We start from the raw sequence: 24,170 nt of genomic DNA on the forward strand, positions 1-24,170 counted from the left end.
GGGGAATTTTGTAATTATTTATTGTTTTTGTTTATTGAGCTACAACCAGAGGTATTGAGCTACAACCAGAGGTACAACCAGGCTTACTTCTGGTTCTGTGCTAGGGATCATTAGTGCCAGTGTTTTGCTGAGTGGGTCATTCACCATATGTGGTAGAGGGGAATCCAACCACAATTGGCTATATGCAAGACAAGCACCTTAATTTCTGTACTATCTCTCCATTATTTTGACCATTTTAATGACATGTTCTGTGATAGAACCCTAATCATTTTCTATGTAAACGATCATTCTATTCTTGAATAGAAACTTTTCTTTCTTCCTTTATAATAAGCATTATTCCATTAATTTTCTTATTTCGCTAATATTTATAGTTTAATGTTGTATAAGAGTGGTGTGAATGGATAACCTGATCTTCATTTAAACTCAACCAATTTATCACCATGAATTACTATGCTTTTTAAAAAATATTTGTATATCTCATGTACCAATAAAGAACTTCCTTTGTATTCCTAGTTTACTTTAGAATGTTGACTTATATAAAATGCTTTTGTGTACCCTCCAATCCATAACTGATATGATCATAGGACATTATCTTCCTTTATCTGTTGTTATGAGGAATCACATTAATTTATGAATCATAGATGAGTTGTGCCAAAGTATATTAACCTTCTTGTAAATTTCTGTATTTAATGTTATTATTTTCTTAAGGGTTGGATCGAGATAGCACAGCGGGTAGGACGTTTGCCTTGCACTCGGCTGACCTGGGTTCAATTCCTCGGTCCCTCTCGGACAGCCCGGCAAGCTATCGAGAGTATTCCACCCGCATGGCAGAACTTGGCAAGCTCTCCATGGCATATTCGATATACAAAAAAAAAAAAACGGCAACAACAAGTCTCACAATGGAGATGTTACTGGTGCCTGCTAGAGCAAATTGATGAACAATGGGAGGACAGTGCTACAGTGAATTTTCCTAAGGTATATATATATACATATATATATACATATAGAAAGCATGCTCTTCTCTAATTGTTATTGCAAAGAAAATGGCTATTTCATCAGTGTATCTCATAATGTAGCATGGAATATATTTATTTTGCTTTTATTTTGTGGAGAAAATAAATAGAATTTATATTTTTCTCTAAAATGTTTGATATAATTTGATATAATTTACCAGTGAAGTTATTTGTGTCTGATGATTTTATTTTGGAAGTTATATTAATATAGCTATTCAACTGAAATATTGTTTATAACTGAATTTTACTACTGTATCTTTATGAAAGGCAATCTTTTCACATAAATTATAGGCCAAATTTCTGTTTTATTTAGATATCTGTAAATTCTGAAGAAATGTATTTTCTTACATAACTAATACTGGCAATTTGAGTTTTTCTTCTTTCTTGATCCATCTAGCTAGAGGTTTATTATAATCAAAAATGTAAAAGAATCAGTGTTTGGGATCAGGGAGATACTCAAAAGCTAGAATACATATAGTGTGTGTGTTTGTGTTTGTGTGTTTGTATGTGTGTGTGTGTGCATGTATGCACACATGCAGGTGCAAGCACGTGTGCATGTCAGGCACTAATTCAATCTCTGGTATTGAATGGCTCCCTAACACTGTTGAGTATAACCTTACAGGTCCCCAACCACTGGCTAAACTGAGCAGCATTGCACCACTAGGCCCAAGCTTCAAACTATCAGGCCCAGTGCAATGGAAGATCCAATCCCCCATAAAAGAGAATCAACTTTTTAAAAAGATTTTTATTTTCCTCTATTCCTTGATAAATTCTAATCTCACCAATATCTACTCTGAACTTTGTTATTACCTCCCATCTTTATTCTTTGGCCTGCACTCCACAAGTCCACAGTGCTCAAGGCTTTCTTCTGGCTTTGTACCTAGGGGGAGTATTCCTAGTAGGCTCTGGGGATCATAATGAGTAACGGGGATCAAACCTGGTTTGGCTGCATGCATGGCAAATCTGCTTGACAGCATTACTGTCTCTCTGGCCCTTTCTTCCACCTCTTTACACTGGTTTTATCTTATTTTAATGTTCTAGATTGTGACATGTAAGCTTAGATTCCTGGTTTGAGATCTCTCTTATTGGTATATACTTTCTAGAATAAAAGGACAAGTTGTCTAAATAGAGACACACCTCTGGATAAAGCCAGAAGTCCAAAAAAAAAGGAAAATATGTTTTAATTACATGCAGAAGGTTATAAGTGCTCGTTTTATCAGTTACTGTAGACACAATGACTGGACTTTTGCAAATTTTAGCTATGTACTACCACTACATAGCTGTGTGACTGGTTGTTATTGATGCAGGCAGCTAGACAGGGAAGGCCCCCAAGGAAATGGAATTCCTGGGAATTAATAAACTCTTAGCCCTAAGGCTGTCTGGACCCACCCCAGAGCTTAGGAATTAAGGCCAGATAAGATCTTTACCCTGAGCTAACCCATAAAAGATGAGGCTGGACCCACTCTCCAAGAGAAACTCCAGTAGGAACAAAGGTTAAGAAAAGGAGTCTTTAAAATTCTGAAAGCAGCAAGATCGAAGAAAGAAATCTCTTACAAAGGAGCATCCTTAAAATTCACAGCTGATTTTTCTGATGAAACCCTCATGGCCCGAAAACAGTGGTGGGACATAGTAAAAAAACTCAATGAAATAAATGCCTCCCCAAAAATACTTTTCCCAGCAAGACTCTCATTCATAATAGAAGGAACAACACACAGTTTCACAGACAAACAACAGCTCAGGAACTTCATAGACTCAAAACCATGGTTACAAGAACAACTAAATGGGCTACTTTAAGGCAAGAAAGGCCCCTCAAATACACCAAACTTTAACAGAACAATGGGACAAAACCCCATAACAATAATCTCTCTCAATGTCAATGGGCTAAACGCACCAATTAAAAGACATAGAGTGGCAGGATGGATTAGAAAATTGAACCCAACATTCTGCTGCCTGCAAGAAACACATCTCAATAGTCAAAGCAAACACAGACTCAGAGTCAAAGGCTGGAAAACAATCCTACAGGCAAACAGCTCCCATAAAAAAGCTGGGGTAGCCATCCTTATATCAGACCACATCGATTTCAGAGTGAGGAAGGTCATAAGAGACAGTGAAGGCCATTTCTTATTGATCAGAGGATCTGTACAACAGGAAGAACTTACAATAATAAATGTATATGCACCTAATGAGAGACCAGCAAAGTACTTAAAACAACTACTCATAGATTTGGAAAAAGACATCAATAGCAACACAATACTAGTGGGAGACTTCAACACTGCTTTGTCACCTCTTGATAGATCAACCAGACTCAAGCTTAGCAAGGACATACTTCATTTGAGGGAAACAATGGAAGAAAGGGACTTAGTAGATATATACAGGACACTTCATCCACGAAAACCTGAATACACATTCTTCTCAAGCGTACATGGAACATTCTCCAAGATAGACCACATGCTGAGCCACAAAACATGCCTCCATAAAATTAAGAAGGTAGAGATTGTATCAACAATCTTCTCAGACCATAATGCGCTGAAATTAGAAGTAAATCACACTCACACACAAAAACAGAAAACTAAATCAAACACCTGGAAATTAAACAGCGCACTATTGAACAACCAGTGGATTAGACAGGAAATCAAAGAGGAAATCAAAAGAATCCTAGAAACGAATGAAAATGAGAACACGAGTTACCAAAACTTATGGGACACAGCAAAGGCTGTGTTAAGAGGAAAGTTTATAGCTCTACAAGCATTCCTCAGGAAGGAGGAGCGAGCACACATAAGTAACCTAACCTCACAGCTTAAGAGCTTGGAGAAGGACCAAAAAAAGGAGCACAACCCGAACAGGAGAAAGGAAATAATAAAACTCAGAGCAGAGATTAACGAGATGGAAACCCAAAAAACAATCCGAAAGATCAATGAAACCAAAAGCTGGTTCTTCGAGAAAATTAACAAGATCGATAAGCCTCTAGCAAAACTCACAAAGAAAGGGAGAGAGAAAACCCTAATAAACCGAATCAGAAATGAAAAGGGGGTCATTACAAAAGAAACCACAGAAATTCAGAGGATCCTCAGGGAGTACTTTGAGAAGCTTTATGCCACGGAACATCAAAACCTCGAGGAAATGGATAAATTCCTAGACTCCTACAGACTCCCAAGGCTGAACCAAGAAGACCTGGAATACCTGAACAGACCTATCACCATCAAGGAAATTGAAATGGTAATAAAAAGTCTCCCCAAGCACAAAAGTCCTGGCCCGGATGGATTCACTAGTGAATTCTTCCAAATCTTTAAAGAGGACTTACTCCCGATGCTCTTTAAGCTTTTCCACGAAATTGAAATATCAAAAACACTTCCGAACAGTTTCTACGAAGCAAATATCACACTGATACCAAAAGCAGACAGAGATACCACAAAGAAAGAGAATTACAGGCCAATGTCCCTGATGAACACAGATGCAAAGATCCTCAACAAACTACTAGCAAATAGAATCCAACTACTCATCAAAAAGATCATACACCATGACCAAGTAGGATTCATCCCAGGGATGCAAGGATGGTTTAACATTCGGAAATCAATCAACATAATCCACCATATCAACAAAAGAAAAGATAAAAAGCATATGATCATATCAATAGATGCAGAGAAAGCATTTGATAAGATCCAGCACCCCTTTATGATGAAAACCCTAGCCAAAATGGGTATAGAGGGGACCTTCCTCAACATAATTAAAGCCATCTACCACAAGCCTACAGCAAGCATCATCCTCAATGGGGAAAAACTGAGAGCCTTCCCTCTAAGATCAGGGACGAGACAGGGATGCCCACTCTCTCCACTGCTGTTCAATATAGTACTGGAAGTACTTGCAATAGCGATTAGGCAGGAAAAAGATATTAAGGGCATTCAGGTAGGAAAGGAAGAAATCAAGCTCTCACTATTCGCAGATGATATGATACTCTACTTAGAGAACCCAATAACTTCCACCAAAAAACTCCTAGAAACAATAGACTCGTATAGTAAAGTTGCAGGTTATAAAATCAATACCCAAAAGTCCATGGCTTTCCTATACCCAAACAGTGAGAGAGAAGAAAGCAACATGAAAAAAACAATCCCATTCACAATTGTGCCCCAGAAAATCAAGTACCTAGGAATCAGCTTAACTAAGGAAGTAAAGGACCTGTACAAAGAAAACTACAAAACGCTACTTCAGGAAATAAAAGAGGACATGAGGAAATGGAAAGATATCCCCTGCTCATGGGTCGGGAGAATTAACATTGTCAAAATGGCAATACTACCGAAAGCATTGTATAAATTCAATGCAATCCCTATAAGGATACCCATGACATTCTTCAAAGAAATGGAGCAAACACTCTTGAAATTTATATGGAACAATAAGCCCCCACGAATAGCTAAAGCAATTCTTGGGAAAAAGAAAATGGGAGGAATCAACCTCCCGAACTTCAAACTGTACTACAAAGCAGTAATAATTAAAACAGCATGGTACTGGAACAAAGGCAGAACTGCAGACCAATGGAACAGGGTTGAATACACTGACATCTCTCCTCAATCATATGCTCATCTAATCTTTGATAAAGGTTCAAGTAATGTGAAGTGGAGTAAGGAAAGCCTCTTTAATAAATTGTGTTGGCATCACTGGACGGCTACATGCAAAAAAATAGGCTCAGAACTCTGCCTAACACCATGTACAAAAGTAAGATCAAAATGGATTAAAGACCTCAACATCAGACCAGAAACCATAAGGTACATTGAAGATAAAGTTGGCAAAACCCTCCATGACATTGAAGCTAATGGTATCTTCAAAGATGCCACGCCACTGGCTGAGTAAGTGAAAACAGAGATAGATAAATGGGACTATCTTAAACTAAGAAGCTTCTGCACCTCCAAAGAAACAGTGACCAAAATACAAAGACAGTCTACAGAATGGGAAAGGATATTCACCGAATACACATCTGACAAGGGGTTGATATCCAGGATATACAGAATACTGGTTAAACTCCACAAGAAGAAAACATCCAACCCCATCCAAAAATGGGGCAATGAAATGAACAGAAACTTTCTCAAAGAAGAAATTCGAATGGCAAAAAAGCACATGATAAAATGCTCTACATCATTAATCATCAGGGAGATGCAGATCAAAACCACAATGAGATACCATCTCACACCTCAGAGACTGGCCCACATTCAAAAGAACAAAAGCAACCGATGCTGGCGTGGATGTGGCGAGAAAGGGACACTCCTTCACTGTTGGTGGGAATGTCCACTGGTTCAGCCCTTCTGGAAAACAGTATGGACGATTCTCAAAAAATTAGAAATTGAGCTCCCATTTGACCCAGCAATACCACTCCTGGGAATATATCCCAGAGAGGCAAAAATGTATAGTCGAAGTGACATCTGCACTTGTTTGTTCATTGCAGCACTCTTTACAATAGCCAGAAACTGGAAGAAACCTGAATGCCCAAGAACAGATGACTGGTTAAAGAAACTTTGGTACATCTACACAATGGAGTACTATGTAGCTCTTAGAAAAGATGAAGTCATGAACTTTACATACAAGTGGTACAATATGGAAAGTATCATGCTAAGCGAAATGAGTCAGAAAGAGAGGGATAGACATAGAAAGATTGCATTCATCTGGGGGATATAAAGTAACAAAGTATGAGATTAATACCCAAGAATAGCTGAGATCAGCACCAGGAGGATTACTCCATAACTTAGAGGCCAGCCAGGTATCCTAGAGGAAAGGGCAGTTCAGATAGAGAAGGGAGCACCAAATAAAGTATGTTTGGAGGATCCTCCCAGGAGGGGAGATGCATGTCGAAAGTAGACTATGGACTGAACATGTTTGCCACTCAATGCCTCTTTTGCAGACCACAACACCCAAAAGGAGAGAGAGAACACAGGGGAGTGCCCTGCCACAGAGACAGGGGGGATGGGGGGATGGGGGTGGGAGGGATATTATCCATGGTGGTGGAAAATGGGCACTGGTGGAGGGATGGGTATCTGATCATTGTATAATTGAAACCAAAGCACAAAAAATTGTAAATCTACAACTTTAAAAAAATAGAATAAAATAAAGGGAAAAAAAAAAGAAAAGGAGTCTTCAAAGAAGATCAAAACAATTTACCAATTCTACCACCTTGGCAACCACCCTAGCAACAGACTCTTATCTCGTTAGAAAGCCACACTTGGGGCCACTTGGAGAAACCCTATAAAAGTCTACTTGTGGGAGTATGGTGGGCCAGCAGGTCTATCTGTACCTGTGAGCAAGTGCATCAGCAGCCTGATGGTGCCTTCAGACTTTCAGATACCCCCAAATTGCTGCTGTGCCTTTGACCAGACCCCAAAGACTTGGGGCAAAGTTTACCAAGAAAGTAAACGGCTAAAATTTAGGTATGTGGGATACACACCCACAAACCACCTCTGGCTCAGCTATATAACTGGAGGCATGGCCTCTGTGATTCCTGATTGAACTACTTACAGGCCATGAACCCAGAAACTCAGAAACAAATCTCAAAACCCAGAGGCTTTGGGCAGAAATGCATCCGGTCCCTGCAGTAGGTTACTGGCGCTGGACCAACCCAGGTGGGAATAGGTTTCGTGCCTTGGCCTGTTCCTCCTGACGGCCGGGTGGCCACCATCCTCCCGAGGCCACTGGACAGACAGTCAGGTTTGGGCCCGCAGTGACGAGACATGCAGGGCCTCACAGGATGGGGGTGGAGCCGGCCCTTTCCTCCACATCCCAACAAGACCCCGAGTTGCTGCCCGCGAATGGCCTCTATGGCTCCTGATCAAGCTTTTTAATGGCCATGATCCCAGAGACTCAGAAACAAATCTTAGAACCCAGCGGCTTTTGGCAGAAATGCGTCCGGACCCCACAGTAGGTTACTATTGCTAGGCCACCCCAGGGGGGTAAGGTGCTCCCTCCACCTGCAAACCTAGGCGATTCAGTGACTGCCATCCACCAGAGGCAATTGGACAGTCGGGTTTGGGCCCGCAGTGACGAGATACACAGGGCCTCATGGGATGGGGGTGGAGCCGGCCCTTTCCTTCCCATCCCAACAAGACCCCGAGTCGCCACCCACGAATGCCCTCTCTGGCTCCTGATCAAGCCATTCAATGGCCATGATTCCAGAGAATGCAAAACAAATCTCAAAACCCAGCAGCTTTTGGCAGAAATGTGTCCAGTCCCTGCAGTAGGTTACCAGCGCTGGGCCACCCTTGGTGGGAATAGGTTTCCTGTCTTGGACTCTTCCCCCTGACAGCCCTGTGGCTGCCATCCTCCAGAGGCTATTTTACAGTCAGGTTTGGGCCCGCAGTGATGAGATACGCGGGGCCTCATGGGATGGGGGTGGAGCTGGCACTTTCCTCCCCATCCCAACAAGATCCCAAGTCGCTGCCCATGAACGTTTCTGGCTCCTGATCAAGCTGCTTAATGGCCATGATCCCAGAGACTCCGGAACAAATCCTGGAACCCAGCAGGATTTGGCAGAATTCCCTCCAAATTTAAGTGTTAAAATTTTGGAATTTCAAAATCACGTGGCCACTACTGCAGCCACGCGACACCATATGTTATTCATAACCAGCAATAGAAAACAAATTTTCTACTGTTGCCTTTTCAGCAGATCTCAGTGCTGGGGTAAAATCCCAAATAATATTGGTGTATATGGTGTCAAAATCCTGAATGTGATCAAAAGAGAGAGAGAGAGTAATGTGGAAATCATCTGCCCCACAGGTAGGGGGTAGGTGTGAGATAGGGAAATACTGGGGTTTTTGGTGGTGGAGAATGGGCACTGGTGAAGGTACGAGTGTTTTATTGTATGACCGAGACTTAAACCTGAAAGCTTTGTAACTGCTCTCACAGTGAATCAATGCATAAAATTATAAAAAAAAATGAAAAAAAAGTTAGGTGAAATTCATGCCCCATTCAATCAGCTAATCAGTGGCTGAATAAATAGCAGTACTCCTACATAAAATAAATTTAAATAATTAAAAAAAAAGAAAAGCCAACTTGAGCAAAAGAAGCATGTGCATATATTTATGCTAGGCATATGCTATCCCATATGCTATCCCATGTGGCCAAGCATATTTGTTACCTGCATCTCCCCTCTTGAGTGTTTATTTGGGCTCTCTTTCCCTATGGAGAAGCCTTCATTGTGTCTTGAACACATTTCTCTCTCTTTATCCTTTCCCTTCCTCAAAGAGCCTCCAAATAAAATCTATTTTTTCTTCACTGCTCTCTACTGCTGGAACTTTTTTTCTGTCAGAAGGACAAGCAACCAGAAAGCCTGAGAAAGGCCTAGCACTGGTTTTCCTTTCCTACAAAGAGCAATTTCTCTGCTCCCGCCGGAGTCCATAATTCCCAGCGAAATTGGTTGGTGAGGATTAACTCCCATGCCAAGAATGACATGTGGCCATCAGGTGTGACTTGACAGCTAACTAGTGGGGGTGGCAGGAATCTGGTCTGTACCATGCAGGGACTCATTGTAGACTGTATCTGTCCTACTATTCAAGCTGGTCCCAGGGTGGCAGAGGTGTATCCAGAGAATGTGGCCATCTCTCTCCTCTCTGCTTTACATAACTCACCCATACGGGGTATACAAACTTCATTACTCTTAAGAAAGTCCTGATTTAGAAAAGAGGGAGTTAAAAAACTAGAGACTCTCATATAGATTATTTTTTCTAAGTTTTGCTTTCTTCAAAATAGTTTTGCATTTTCCTTACCATTTGAATTCAATAAATAACTTCTTTTGATTTTTTCCAAGGTATCATTAAGTGAAATAAATTTTCCAAGGTATGTTATGAAAATAATTTTTAAAAATTGATAGTCTTTAGTGGGTTCATTTTTGTTGTTATCTATTAATTTTATTTATAACTCTATTAATAAAACCCAAATTAACTTTTTAAATTTTAATGTTGCCATAAAACTTAAGAGGAACCAGTTAATATTGTTCTGTATCTTTTTATATATACTCATAATTATTTGAGCATTCTACAGTTTGAAATACGTTATGATCAAATCCCATGTTATAATACCCCATGTCTAAGCCAGCCTTTTCTCCAAATAATATCTATTACTATTTGTGCTTATTATTATACATGTGAAATTGCTACTAGAACTTCTCAGTAGAAAACTATGAAATAGTTTTAAGTGTATACATATAAATGTTTATGTATACTGTTTTACAGAATTATATGTATAAATACATTTATACCAGTATAGTTATCTATCATCTCCAAGAATTCACGTTGGAGTAAATATTAATCCACTATCATAGGATTTATTATTTGCTTTTCCTTTCCAAGTTTTTAACCCTCAATGTAGCAGTAAGAAATTTGTTTCTTATTACCTTAAGATTCTTATTCATATATACAATCCTGGGAAACCAAGGAAGTAGTTTCAGTACCTTAGATAAAATAAGGCCTTCAACTATATAATAGTTATTTACTTAAGTTATCACCCTTTAGATTGCATACACAGCACAAAAATGTGCTTATATGTACATGAGTCAACAACATTCTGTTGTATATAGGGTATATACTTGAGTCTCATTTGGTAAATATAGGCTGTAGGTAAAAGTTAGAGAACAATCATGGGGGCAAAGGGTAAACTAAAAAAGTCTTTTCAGGGGAATAAAGGCCTTAAGGGAAATATTCTAAAAATTGTTCTAGAGAACTTAGATTACCATAGCAGTATATCTGAAGGATAATGGGGGCTGGTGGGATCATAGGGAATGAGGAGGACCCTGAGAAAATGGTTATGGTTGAATATGGACACTAGTGTGGGGTGTGGTGCTGAAACGCTATATTCATGAATCCCTACCATTGATTCTATTGTAAAATTGCAAAACATGGTAACTAAATGAAAAATTATAAAAATTAAATACAGAATATATAAACAGACATACCTAAACAAAATAGATTTTGAGCTAAAAACAGTAATGAGACACAATGGCTTTTATATAATAATTAAGAATTCAACATATCAAGAGAATTTAACTCTCATTATCATGTATGCACCAAATGAATGGGCTGGAGTGATAGCACAGCGGGTAGGGAATTTGCCTTGTACAAAGCCAACATGGCTGACCTGAGTTCGATTCCTCCGCCCCCTCAGAAAGCCTGGCAAGCTACCAAGAGTATCTCACCTGCACGGCAAAGCCTAGCAAGCTACCTGTGGCATATTTGATATGCCAAACACAGTAACAAGTCTCACAATATCACTGGCCCCGCTCAAGCAAATTGATGAACAATGGGAGAACAGTGACAGTGACAGCTCCAAATGAATGGGAATTAAATATATAAAATGACCACTAACAGACCTGAAGAGAAATACCTATAGAAGCATAATATTAGTAGAAGATACAAATCAAGCAGAAAATAAAACTGAATAAAAGCAAACACTTGCAAACTAATATGTTATTGAATATCTTGGGTCAATGAAGAAACCCCAGTGAAAATTAAAAATATATATATATGGAAACACAAAAATGAAGGAACAAGCAATTAGAACATGTAAAGCATAGCAAAAGTACTACACAGAGGGAACTTAACTTAGCTTTACATCACTATAGAAGTAAAATTTCAATCAACAATTTAGCTTCACACTTAAGGATGAACTAGAGAATGAACAAATAAAACCCAGAGTTGGTAGAAGAAAAATAATAATAAAATTAAGAGTGGAGGGCCAGAGAATAATAAAATTTAGCGTACTTTACATGTTGCAATCCTCAATTGAATTTTTGTCACCACAATTGCTGAATGCCACTGAAAGTGACCCCTCAGAACCAAGTTGGAGATGAGCCCTAAGCACCATTGGGTATAACCCCAAACCACTGGGTATATCCCCAAAAGCAAAATAGTGATGGAAAATAAATGAAAACTTAAAATATAACAAAAATGTAAACAAACCAAAGAACTGGTTCTTTAAAAGACTAAACAGTATTGTCTAACTCTTAGCTGAACACACTAAGAATGAGAGAAAAATCTAATAAATTAAAATGAAAATGAAAAACAGCAGATTTGAACAGCAGAAACCATAGAATTACACAGAAGACTGTTACAAATAACTTTTTGCCTCTAGATTTTAGAACATAAATGACTAGGTCAATTTTTAGAGTTATGCAACCACCCACTCCCAACTGAATTAGGATACAATTGAAAAACTGGAAGGTAAATTACAAGGAAATAAAATACAGTCAAAAGTCTGCCCCAAACAAATGTCCAACTTCAGTTGATTTTAGTATCCCCTTTTACCAAATCTTCAAAGATGACTTTTTTGAACTTTTCAAAAATGGAAGAAAAGAGAGCATTTCCAAACACTTTACATCAGGACAACATTACAAACAACAAAGCCCTCCTACATAAAGAGTGGATAAATCAGATGTGCTATGCATTCGCAAATGAAGTTGTACTTACATATTAGAAAAGAAGAAATGTTATGAATGTTCTAGGCTTGGTACAATCTCTTGCATGGCATGGTCCCCAGAAACACTGTCTGTTATATCCATGGTACACCCCTGAGTACCATCAGTGTGTTGCTAGTAGCAGCTAAACAATACTAAGGTGGTCACAGTAGGCTCCAGTTCCATTTGGCTGAAGCAGCACCACAACACAAGGGCTGAGCACTGAACCTTGGGCTTTCACAAGTACCCCTGGGAGTGGACCCTGGAACCCCTTAGCACTGCTTTGGAGGCCCTCTGTAAAATTAAGAAAAGAAACATTCATTGCCTTTTGCTACAAAATGAATGGACCTGGAGATCATGCTAAATGAAATAAGTTTGAAAGAGAAAACTACCAAAAGATAAAAGACAACATCTGGTGAAAAGAAATCTTTATATTTATTACATAATTGAAGTTTTAAGTAGTGGGTGGTATGGTCTGAAATTGTCATGAGGCAGTGGTGGAGTGATATTAGAATTTGGAGTTGGGAGTGGTGCGATCACACTATACCCCAACAACACATAAATCTACTTGTAAACAATGGGCACTTCAATGGAAATTTAAGTATATAATATATATGCATATATATTTATATGGTTTATATTTTCTGTGCTGCTCTTAGTATAGTTGTGATCTTAATTTCAAATAGTTAAGTTCAAAAAATAAAATAAATACAAATCCCATATGACCCATAAATTCTAACACTAGACACTGACATAAATTATTTAAAAATAGAAATTTGAAATGAAATTTGCACTTGTGAAAGGAGTCAGAAAGAAAGGGTCAGACATAAAGTAGACTATAGACCAAACATGTTTGTAGATAACTTATACATTCTCAACAAAACATTATTATGTAAAAAGTGAAATCTTGGGGTGGAAGAGCTAGTCTAGCAAGTAAATTGCTTGCCTTGTACAGAGCTGAGCAGACAGAGTTTGATCCCTAAATTGTTCCCAGAGTCCTGCCAAGAGTGACCCTTCAGCACAGAGCACAGAGTAAGCCCTAAGCACACCTGGGTATGATCTAAAACCAAATAAACAAAACCCACAAAACTCTAATAGCTAGTTTGTCACTAATCTTTGAAAGATAAGGAATTTTTGTTTTCTTTTGCTTTTTTATTTTAAGACTACATTCAGTGGTTCTCAGGGCCTATATCCCTCACGTTGTTCAGAGTCACTCCCAGTGGTGTTTGAAGCACCTTATGGTGTCACGAATAAAACTTGGGCCTACTGCATGAAAAGCATGTGCACTGACCCTTTCATTCTTCTCCCTGGTCCTAAAGAACTTTGGACAATAATTAAAGGAATTCAGCTATATCAGTACAGTGCCTCTAAACCAACCCTCTAACCATACTTAAGAAATTTCAGGGAAACCCCACTTTGATATAGGAAAAAGTATAAAATAGCAGAAGAACTGTAATAATACCCAGATACAAATAGAAAATGGCAACAAAATGTATTCTGTTAATAGTTTCACTGAGCGTCAATGGCCAGAACTCTAGTCAAATGGCATAGAGGACCAGAAAACAACAAAAGAAACATTTAATCTCCAGAGAAAACACATAGGCTCAATGTACAATTGAAAAACAGTGATATAGACTGGGGCTTTGGTTTTACTCAGAATATGGGGAAATGGTATAGCTATATATTCAAAGCACAGACTCAACAACACTGAAAACATATAATCTAAACTAAAACCACTCAACTATGAAATGTGCTTGTCAAGGTGGCAGGCAGTGGTGAATGGAGCACTGGAGCAGCCAGCCACTGATAGAGGGAAGTTAACACTAGTGGAGAGATTGATGCCAAAATATTATATTCCTTACACTAAAAAATTAACACCTTTGTAAATCATGGTACTTTAATTAATTTTAAAAAAAACAGCATATAGGTAAAAGGTGGCCTAAGAAGACAAGGATGATCATATTTACATAAAATTTAAATAGACTTCAAGGAAGAAATGTAGTATGAGACAAGGATGGAAATAACAAAATGGTGAAAGAGTCAATTCATCAATGTGCTTTAGAAGATATATTTTGTCTTATGGTCTATTTGTTTTATGCAGTTTTATGTAGCTTTAGATCCATATATCTAAAACTACATATAGTTTTGATGTGAGCAGTTAGACAGGGAATGGCCCTTATGGCAATGGAATTCTTAGGATGTAATAAAACCAACAGAATTAGGGCACAGTAACCAAGTAACACAGTAACCAAGTAACACAGTAACCAAGTAACACAGTAATCAAGACCTGATAAGACCTGGTGCCAGTAACAAACCCAGAGAAGACTGAATCCCGCTCTAAGAGAAGCTCCAGCAGGAACAAAGTCCAGGAAAGTAATTTCAAAGAAGACCATAGACCACTTCTAATTCAAACCCCATGGCAACCATCCTAGCAATAGACTTTTACCTAAATAGGAGCCCCATATGAGAACAGGTTGGAGAAAAACCTATAAAAGCCACCTTGAACAAAGGATGGGCTCACATATGCTGCCCGAGCTCATGTGCTGCTTGCCCCCTGAGCACGTGTCACCTGCATTGCCCCACTTGAGAAGTGGTACTTTCATATTTTCTTATCTAATGCTAAGATTTGTGTAGGGGTGCTCTTTCCACCTTTGGAGAAGCCCATGTTCTCTCTTGAGAACGTTACTCTCTTTCTCATTTTCTCTCCCACCTTCCCCTTCCTAAAAGCCTCCTAAATAAAATCTATTTTACTTCACTGAGTGTCTACTCCTGCAATCCCTTTCTGTAAGAAGTACTAAGAAACTGTAAGCCTGGGGTAAGGCCTAAGACTCACTTTCCAGACTATTTGTCTTAGTCTTCCCATCCAGTCCTGGGGGAGAGGGGGTAGGGACAGAGGTGGATCAGGAGAAAGTGACCATCCCTCCTCTCCGTCTCATGTAAGCCACCTTGGGGGCCTGCCGACTTCAGTTTTATATAGGTACAGCTCCACTAGGTATGGTCCAAAAAACAAACAGAAATGAACTATCCCAACAAATAAAACTATACACAATGTCTATGCTAAAACATTGCATAATCTCACTAAATCATTGTATATAGAGGAAGCAAACAAATGAACTAATAAATAAAAACATAAAGGCTTTGAGACCTTAAGACCAATTAGCAATTACCAGAAGGAATGAAGAATGTATAGGAGACTTAGGAGGCAAGAATAGAAAAAATAAATAAGTAAAGGAATTGGGAATAAGAAATAGATATACCCGGCTACTTTCAAGAGATAGATAGATAGATAGATAGATAGATAGATAGATAGATGATAGATAGATAGATAGATGATAGATAGATAGATAGATAGATAGATAGATAGATAGATAGATAGATTAGGTATAGATTTACATACATGAGATAAAAATGCACAATGCCACTATCAAATTTAAAAAGCATTAAAATTATCTGTATCCTGCCTGCATGGCAGTCTGGCAAACTCCCCCTGGCATATTTGATATGCCAAAACCCACTAACAATGATGGATCTCATTCCCCTGACCCTGAAAGAGCCTCAAATGTGGCACTTTCTAAAATTTCAGGGCTAGGACAAAGGAGACATTACTGGTGCCCGCTCGAGGAAATCAATGAACAACAGGATGACAGTGATACAGTAATACAGTGAGAAAGAATCAGCAAATCCTATTAATATATATGTTAGGCCCTCACCACATGCTGTTTTGTAGAGGAAAGGCAATTCAGGAAAAGCTATGTGAAAGATAAAGAATGGCCGTAGAAAGCTTAAGAAAAATGTAAAATCATCATAAGAAAGAAAATCAGTATGCAAATTCTGAAAACCTTGTCTACCCATCATTCCCCTACTCCACCCTCAAGCCTGGGAACCTGGGGACACTGGTGCTGGGAAATGTACACTGGTGTACATAATGAAAGGAAAAGGAAGCAAGAGGGGAAAATATTACCATATAAGACATGCGTCAATCTGTAAAAACTCATTAATTCTCTTCTCTCTCTACCCCTTTCAAGTCCTCCCAAAGCCTTCTAGTTTAAAAAGCAAAGGAAAAAGTACTCTATTAAGGTTAGAAAAGAGTGCTCTTGAACTAGTACACTTAGAAACAGCCCACAAACTTCCAGTTATGTTCATATAAATTCAAAGATACAATCAGTCTTCATCTATACCATCTATACCAAGCTACTAGTGAAAAAAAAGAAAATCAGAATTAAATTATCAGATAAGGTGTAGACTGATAAAATGAATAGATAAAATAATTATGCTCTGAGCTTTCAAACTCAAGAAAATACATTTTCTGAAGTCACTTTTTTATATGCCTATTAAGGTAATTCACTCTTTTGGAACAACATAAGTAACTTTTAAATTTTTTTAAATTTACTATTTTCTATATATAGTTAGTGATCTTTTAGGAGTCGAAAACTATAAACACTTTCAGTATTATTCTTTCTAGTCTAAATCCAATTTACACTATAGGAAATATGAAATCACTAAATACGATGCTAAATAAATCTCCAATGACTTCCTTTACATAATTATTCACTTCTCTTTCCAAATCATATAATAATTTTATGAATGCTTGCCATAACATTTGATACAAACTGATGACAATCTGAAATGCAAGAATTAATAAAAATTGTACTTACCATAAAGGATTGCTAGCAGGGAAATTGGCATGACAAGCAGTCCCACTAGCATATCAGCAAAGGCTAGGGACATTAGGAAGTAGTTTGTGGCATTGTGCAGCTTCCTTTCCATGCTAACTGCCATAATAACAAGAATGTTGCCACCAATTGTCAATATTACGATGACTATAATTGGAAGTGCTGGCCAGTTTTGTACCCCGTCTGGGAATTTGAAGCGTCCACCATCGGAGGTATTGAAAAGGTCAGTTACTACAGCTGCAACTGGACTGACAGAAATATGATATTGCCAAACCAATAGACCAATTAGGTGCACACTGAAAAATAAGAAGAAAATAAAGCATATATTATATGTATGTATTATATTGTTTATTCTCAATAAAATACATACACAAAGCATTTGCTTTACCTCCAACCAACATCATTGTCATCATTTCTACTCTCTTTGATAAAACCTTAGTATATCTTTTTTTCTGTTCAAATAATACTATTGTTCATAGTTTATTGTTAGTCAGGCTTAGTTTCACCAACCTGAGATCAGAACTGATCTATATTCATAAAGTGAATAAGGAGATGGAGGCTTATAAGTAGTCAGATAACTTGAAAGCCTACGTTTTAAATTTTTACTTTTTGCAAGTAGCCTGAAGTATAGCATTTTGAAAACTTTGTAGTAACTATCTGTTCCTTACACTTTAAAATAATAATTTCTTCAATATATAGACTGAAACACAGTTGACAATAAAGTGATAAGGTGATAGGGGAGTTTTCTTTAAAAGCTTACAGAATCCAAATTGCTATCATCCAAACTCCAGGCAAGGCTTTGGAAGTACATAGAGGATTTTGACAATAACATCACTGTCACTGTCACTGTCCTCCTGTTGTTCATCAATTTGCTCGAGCGGGCCCAGTAATGTATCCACTGTGACACTTGTTACTGTGTTTGGCATATCGAACATGTCACGGGTAGCTTGCCAGGCTTTGCCTTGCGGGCAAGATACTCTCAGTAGCTTGTCAAGCTCTCCAAAAGGGGCGGAGGAATCGAACCTGGGTCAGCAGGATCAGCCACGTGCAAGGCAAACACCGTACCCGCTGTGCTATCACTCCAGCTCGAAAATAACATGTGCTAATTTGTTTATAGAACTCTTCTCAGAGTTGCAGTGTGTGCCTTTTGCTGTTCCATACTTTTTATTTCCCTGCATTGACAGAAATTGAATATAAGGCCTCACACATGCAAAGCAAGCACAGTTTTTTCTGCTATAAAATTTCATTTATTCCTTATATGCTCACCATTTCTCTCTTAAAATAAAAATATTTTACTTTTCCATCCCAGAAGGAGTAGAACTAAATATCATAGATATTTGTTTATATTTTGGGGGGATATTTAGCTTAAACTTACTTTCTTTTTAGTTAAGGCTATTAGATATTCTAAGCAATGTAGAAAAGGGAGACATGCACAGCAATTTTTATAAAAATAAGAAGTAATCAACACTTTTCAAATGCTTACTATGTTCCCTTTCAGGAACATAAAACCTTAAATTACAATAATCCATGATCGTTAAAAACCTATATAATTAATGGGTCACTGTCACTGTCACTGTCCTCCCATTGTTCATCAATCTGCTCGAGTGGGCCAGTAATGTCTCCATTGTGACACTTGTTACTGTGTTTGGCATATTGAATACAGCACGGGTAGCTTGCCAGGCTTTGCCGTGTGAGCGAATTGATGGGTAAAAATTACTAATATAAGGAATTAAATACACAGAACAAATTGTGCTCTAGGCTTTGCTTAATTTATTTAAGTGGTCAATAGGAGTTCCTTCTTTTTATTTGTATTGGTTTTAGGGACATACCTGGCCATGCTCAGGGCTTACTTCTGGTTCTATCCTCAGGGATTATACCTGGCATGGTTAGAGGACCATATGGGGTACTGGGAATTAAAATTTGTGTCAGCTCCATGAAAAACAAGTGCTGTACTATCTCTCCAGTCTGACTGCTTATTTTGTTACTGTGTTTGTGGCACTTTGTATTGGCCAGTCTTGGTTACATGACTATAGTGATTTTTTTTTAAACTCTTAACCTCTCAGAAAATCATTTTTCTCATCAATAAAGTTGATCACTACCATATGAAACTTTGAAAATTACATAGTATGTGTAAAGTTAAAAAAATACTACAATTATCATAATAAACCCTCATTAATTATTGGCAATTACTTTTTTTACACTTAAATATTTTACAGTAGGGGCTTGAGTGATAGCATAGCGGGTAGGGCGTTTGCCTTGCACGTGGCCCACCCAGGTTCGATTCCCAGCATCCCATGTGGTGCCCTGAGCACTACGAGGAGTGATTCCTGAGTTCAGAGCCAGGAGTAATCTCTGTGCATTTCCAGGTATGACCCAAAAAGAATAATATATATATATATATATATGGTAACTATAATCCAACTCCTGTCTTACAAGATTTGTGAAGAATTTGAGTCCTGTTTTTATTTTAATAACATACTTATGGAGAACTAGACCCTGACAATGATTTTAAATCTAGGGTATTTTCTGGCTTTTTAAATGAAAATGTCTCTCTGCCATTTAAAAAAGAAACCTGCTCTGACACAGCCTTTGGTGGTTTAAATGTGAGGTATACATCAAAGTCATAAGAGTTAACCATTTAGTAAACATGTGTCCCAAACTATAATAATCGAGACAAAAAAAGTTTTCTAGCGAGGAGGGGCAGAAGATAGGGATAGAAGGGAACTTTGGGATATTGTTGGAGGTACACTAACATTAGTGGTGGGTTCAGAGTTGAAATATTATAGTCCTGAAACTCAATAATTAACAGTGTTGTAAATCACAGTGCCTGATTAAAAATGTTCTCTAAATTAACTGATGATTATAATAAATAGTTTCCAAACATCTTATACTTACTGTATTATGCTGCATATTTGAATGTGAATCACCAAATCAAGATTAAATTTACCTGATGTCTAGATAATAAGATCATAAGGGATTCTGCAGTTCAAACTAAAATTGTCTAAAAAAATTGTAAAAACTACATATTACTCTTAAAGATGGTAGGGAAATGCAGGATAAAACTGCACCTAAGCAAGAGTATAATGAAAAACAATGTCCAATATAAATTTTATAATTTAAGCACTTTTGAATTTGGGGTTAAATGTACTTCAGAGTGTCATCTTTCCTACTTCTATTAGTTAGATATTTTAATTTTTATTAAAAAGCTCATTAGAAAAATACTGAATTCTGAGAAAACTTGTAGTAACTAAATATACTAGTGTGAATTATAAAATAATGGTGTTAGGAATGATCCAGAAAGAGAGAGTATTTACTTCAGTTTTCTGGTTTCAATTCAATTAAATATAAAAAATAATTATTAATGAGTACTACTTTGAGCAACGCTTTGAACTTTATTGAAATTCTTTTTTCTCAGTTCTGTAGTCAAGAATTGGGTATACTGCAATTAAATCTAATATTTACATGCTAATGAAAAGATAAGTCCTTTTACAAAGGAGTAGTAATTTTGGTCTTATTCCTAAAGCTTAAATTGTTAGTTAAGTTCATGAAATATGTACACTAAATATTTACACAAAATCACAATTTCTGGATAATGAAATAATTTACTATCACTAATTTTTAATGAAAATAGAATTATACATAAACTTGCAGATTAAAAGTGAATTTTTAATCTAAAAGTCTTACTACATTTTTTTTTGCTTTTTGGGTCACACCCTGCAATGCACAGGGGTTACTCCTGGCTCTGCACTCAGGAGTTACTCCTGGCAGTGCTCAGGGGACCATATGGGATGCTGAGAATCAAACTGGGGTCCGCTGCATGCAAGGCGAACACCCTACCCGCTGTACTATGGCTCCTACATTTTAAATTTACCAAGTTTTAGTTTTTATGTAGAAGAGATAAATTGTTCCTTATTTCTCTTATCTGAATGAAAACAATGCAGAGGAGTTCGTTAATTTTTTGCAGAATAGTTTTCTGCTTTTTAAGGCAGGTAATGTTATTTATTGGTAGAAACCAAGACTTCTTTCCTGAATTTGCACAGGCATGTGCAATAGGAATATTTGTCCTTTCATTTTCCCACACTTAACTCTTTTTCATCACTGTCCTTCATGATTTCCTTTCCTGTTGTCTGATCTAGTTGTCTTAGAATCATGCATTCTTGATAGCATTAGCACTACAGCGTACACTGACATATTGTTGGATATAGCAGTGCATGTTGCTGTAACAAAATGCCAATGTACTATGCCTACACCATTCTATAAACTTTTCTTGAGTGTGCTTTTTATAGGAGTCCTAGAGGAGACTGTATTAGAACAAGGCGAATTAAGTCTTTTTAACTGTACTGATGTGAATTTATAGAGCTCTGAATCTTGTTATCTATGCCCCATTAATCAGAAAGTTGGTTTAGAAGCCTAACGTTTTACTCGGTTAAAAAAAATAAAACAAAACAAAACCTAGAATCTTATAAAACATTTTATTTTCGTGGTTATTTTTTTCATAAAAGAAAGCAGAGGAAATAACTTTATTTAATTACCAAGAAAGCAGCCACAAACATTTGAATTGTTTTCAAATGTGAATATTATCAATTTACTTGTTTTAACAAGAAAGCAGCCACAAACATTTGAATTGTTTTCAAATGTGAATATTATCAATTTACTTGTTTGTATACATGAACAGTTCATATGTTTAATTTGAATCCCAATTATTATCCTTCCTCCTTTATTATTTTTGGATAGGAAAGTCCTAAACATATCTATCTGATGAAAATCATGTATCTAGATTGTAACTCAATGAACATAGGCTTTTTAAAAAATTTTGAACAATCTATCATAAAATATTATAGTTTTAAAAATAATAATAGTAGCCTTACAGGAACGAATGCACCGCTTTACTCAGGTTCACCATGATTGCTTCAGTGTTAAACAACCCAAATTTAAAATTGATAAGAGCAAGTTAACAAATTGGGTTCATAATATCATTCTTCCTGGGGAGAGAAAAAAGAAATAAAAAGGAAATTAGTCAAGATTCCAAATAACCTGAATAGTACCCAGCAAACTAAATATATTTAAGTAACAATCAAATTTTGGCAACAGTAAACATGTAATATCATGTAAATGCTAAAAAATAGTAAAAATGGCATTTTATTTATTCACAAATACACAACTATCATATTTCCCTAAATTTTCCTAAATATTCTTTAATTATATAAGACTTCTATGGAAAACGATGTGGGGAGTTCTCAAAATATCTAAAGATAGAGCTTCCATATGATGCATCAATATCACTATTTGGTTACTTAGCCCAAAGACAACAATGTTATTTTGAAAAGATATACATGTCTATGTTCATTGCCCTACTTATCACAATAGGCAAAATACTGAAAAAACCCAGGTGCCCAATGACTGAAGAGTAAATATATGTTGATATATGTTGTGGAATTGTGATAAAGTATGTTTGTGTAACTAAATACCATGCAGTCACAAGCAATAATGAAATCATGCAATTTGCTGCAACTTGCATGGAACTGGAGGATCTCATGTTAAGTAAAATAAATCAGAATAATAGCAACAAATATTAAATGTTCTCACCAATCTGTGCTGCATAAAATAGCGTGTCAAGGGAAAAGACAGTATCAAGATGAGAAGTTTCTAGATTACAGAAACAAAAATGCCAAGGAAGAAGATAAATAAAGAGGAAAAGCAAAAAGAGAAGAAAGTATGGAATTTATATAGGGGCAATGGATAGGGTCCTTGAGCTACTCTGTTGTGCAGAGGCAATGTACTAGCCTATACCGAAAACAACACCACTGAAAGTATGAGACCCAAACAACAATAATTGAATGAAAAACTCTCTCAGGTATTTAGATTGGGTTGTGGAAGGGAGTGTGGGGTCATTGGTGAGTCATGGTGTTGTAAGACTGGATGTGGGAATTTCTGAAACGTTATAAACAACTTTGTAAGTCACTGTGTTTAAATTAAAGTTAAATTAAAAATATAATAATAAAAACTTCTATGAGGCTTCCACTAAATTTCTTTGTTCAAGAGTGCACATAATTTAAAATTAATATTTTGATAAGAAAATTAAGAATATATGATTCTTTATTTGCAAATCATAGAGGAATGTTTGTTATTAAATAAGAACCAAAGAGAAAGCAAAAGTCTCATTTAACATAAACATGGAAAATTAAACAAGTTTTCAGCATTTATATGAATATATTTTGCTCAATCTTTTGTCTTCAAAGTGAAGCAATTATGCATTTACATAAAAAGCTTTATTTAAATTTTTACATTAATTAACAATATTCTTCAAGAGTCAGGAACCAGTTCATATTTTCTAGTCCTCTAGTTATAAATATAATTTATTCTCTTTATCACTCAGTTCTCACCAGTTCTATATGTTCACAAATTTTATTCCAAATTTAATCCCCTTAGCTACATTAATACAGTGTATAGTAACTCAAAATATATATGAGAGAGAAGGTGATATATATGAGAGAGAAGGTGATATTATCTGTACCATTTAGACCATTTATATCCCATAAAATTCTTCAAAACAACACATAAATTCCTTTTTCTGGTATGTATCGAAATAACTGACAGAATAAATGGTAAAGAAAAACAAAAGTATCCTATTTTGATTTTCAGACCTCAATAAATTCCTAAATCCTTTCCTTTTCCAATAAAAAAAACTTTAAAAAGATTTTCAACTTTTATTTTCCAAGTGTTTAAAGCAATACTATAATTTTTCAAATAATATACACTTTATTCCAATAGGTTACAATATGACAATTGAAGTTGTTCTCTATAGCTTAATATGATAATTATTTCAACCAATATATCATACAAATTTCAACCATGGTAGAATCTCATTTTTAATACTCAAACTTCAATATCCCTTAAAATCAATACGTTATGCTATCCTTTTTGTATTTATTTTTTCGTGGGGATATAAACAAATTAAACAACAAATTATACATTATTCTAAATTTTAGTTAATTAACTGAGGAAAAAGTAATAATCAAAAAAGTATATTCTATATTGGGCTGGTAAAGGGCACAGTAGGGTGGA

General features: G+C 36.6%; 1 protein-coding gene across 1 annotated transcript in view; it reads right to left on the reverse strand.

Annotated features, from left to right (window-relative positions):
* HTR2C (5-hydroxytryptamine receptor 2C) overlaps window positions 1-24,170 on the reverse strand; it is a 328,917-nt gene that overhangs the window by 139,027 nt on the left and 165,720 nt on the right. Inside the window, exons 3-4 of the mRNA XM_056125656.1 lie at window positions 21,974-22,087; window positions 17,088-17,401 (exon numbers count right to left, since the gene is read on the reverse strand). Coding sequence (XP_055981631.1) covers window positions 17,088-17,401; window positions 21,974-22,008 — 349 coding nt within the window. The 5' untranslated portion in view covers window positions 22,009-22,087. The remainder of the gene's footprint in view (window positions 1-17,087; window positions 17,402-21,973; window positions 22,088-24,170) is intronic.

This window comes from Sorex fumeus, unplaced genomic scaffold (genome assembly GCF_029834395.1).
Source record: "Sorex fumeus unplaced genomic scaffold, SorFum_2.1 ptg000058l, whole genome shotgun sequence".
Lineage (NCBI taxonomy): Eukaryota > Metazoa > Chordata > Mammalia > Eulipotyphla > Soricidae > Sorex > Sorex fumeus.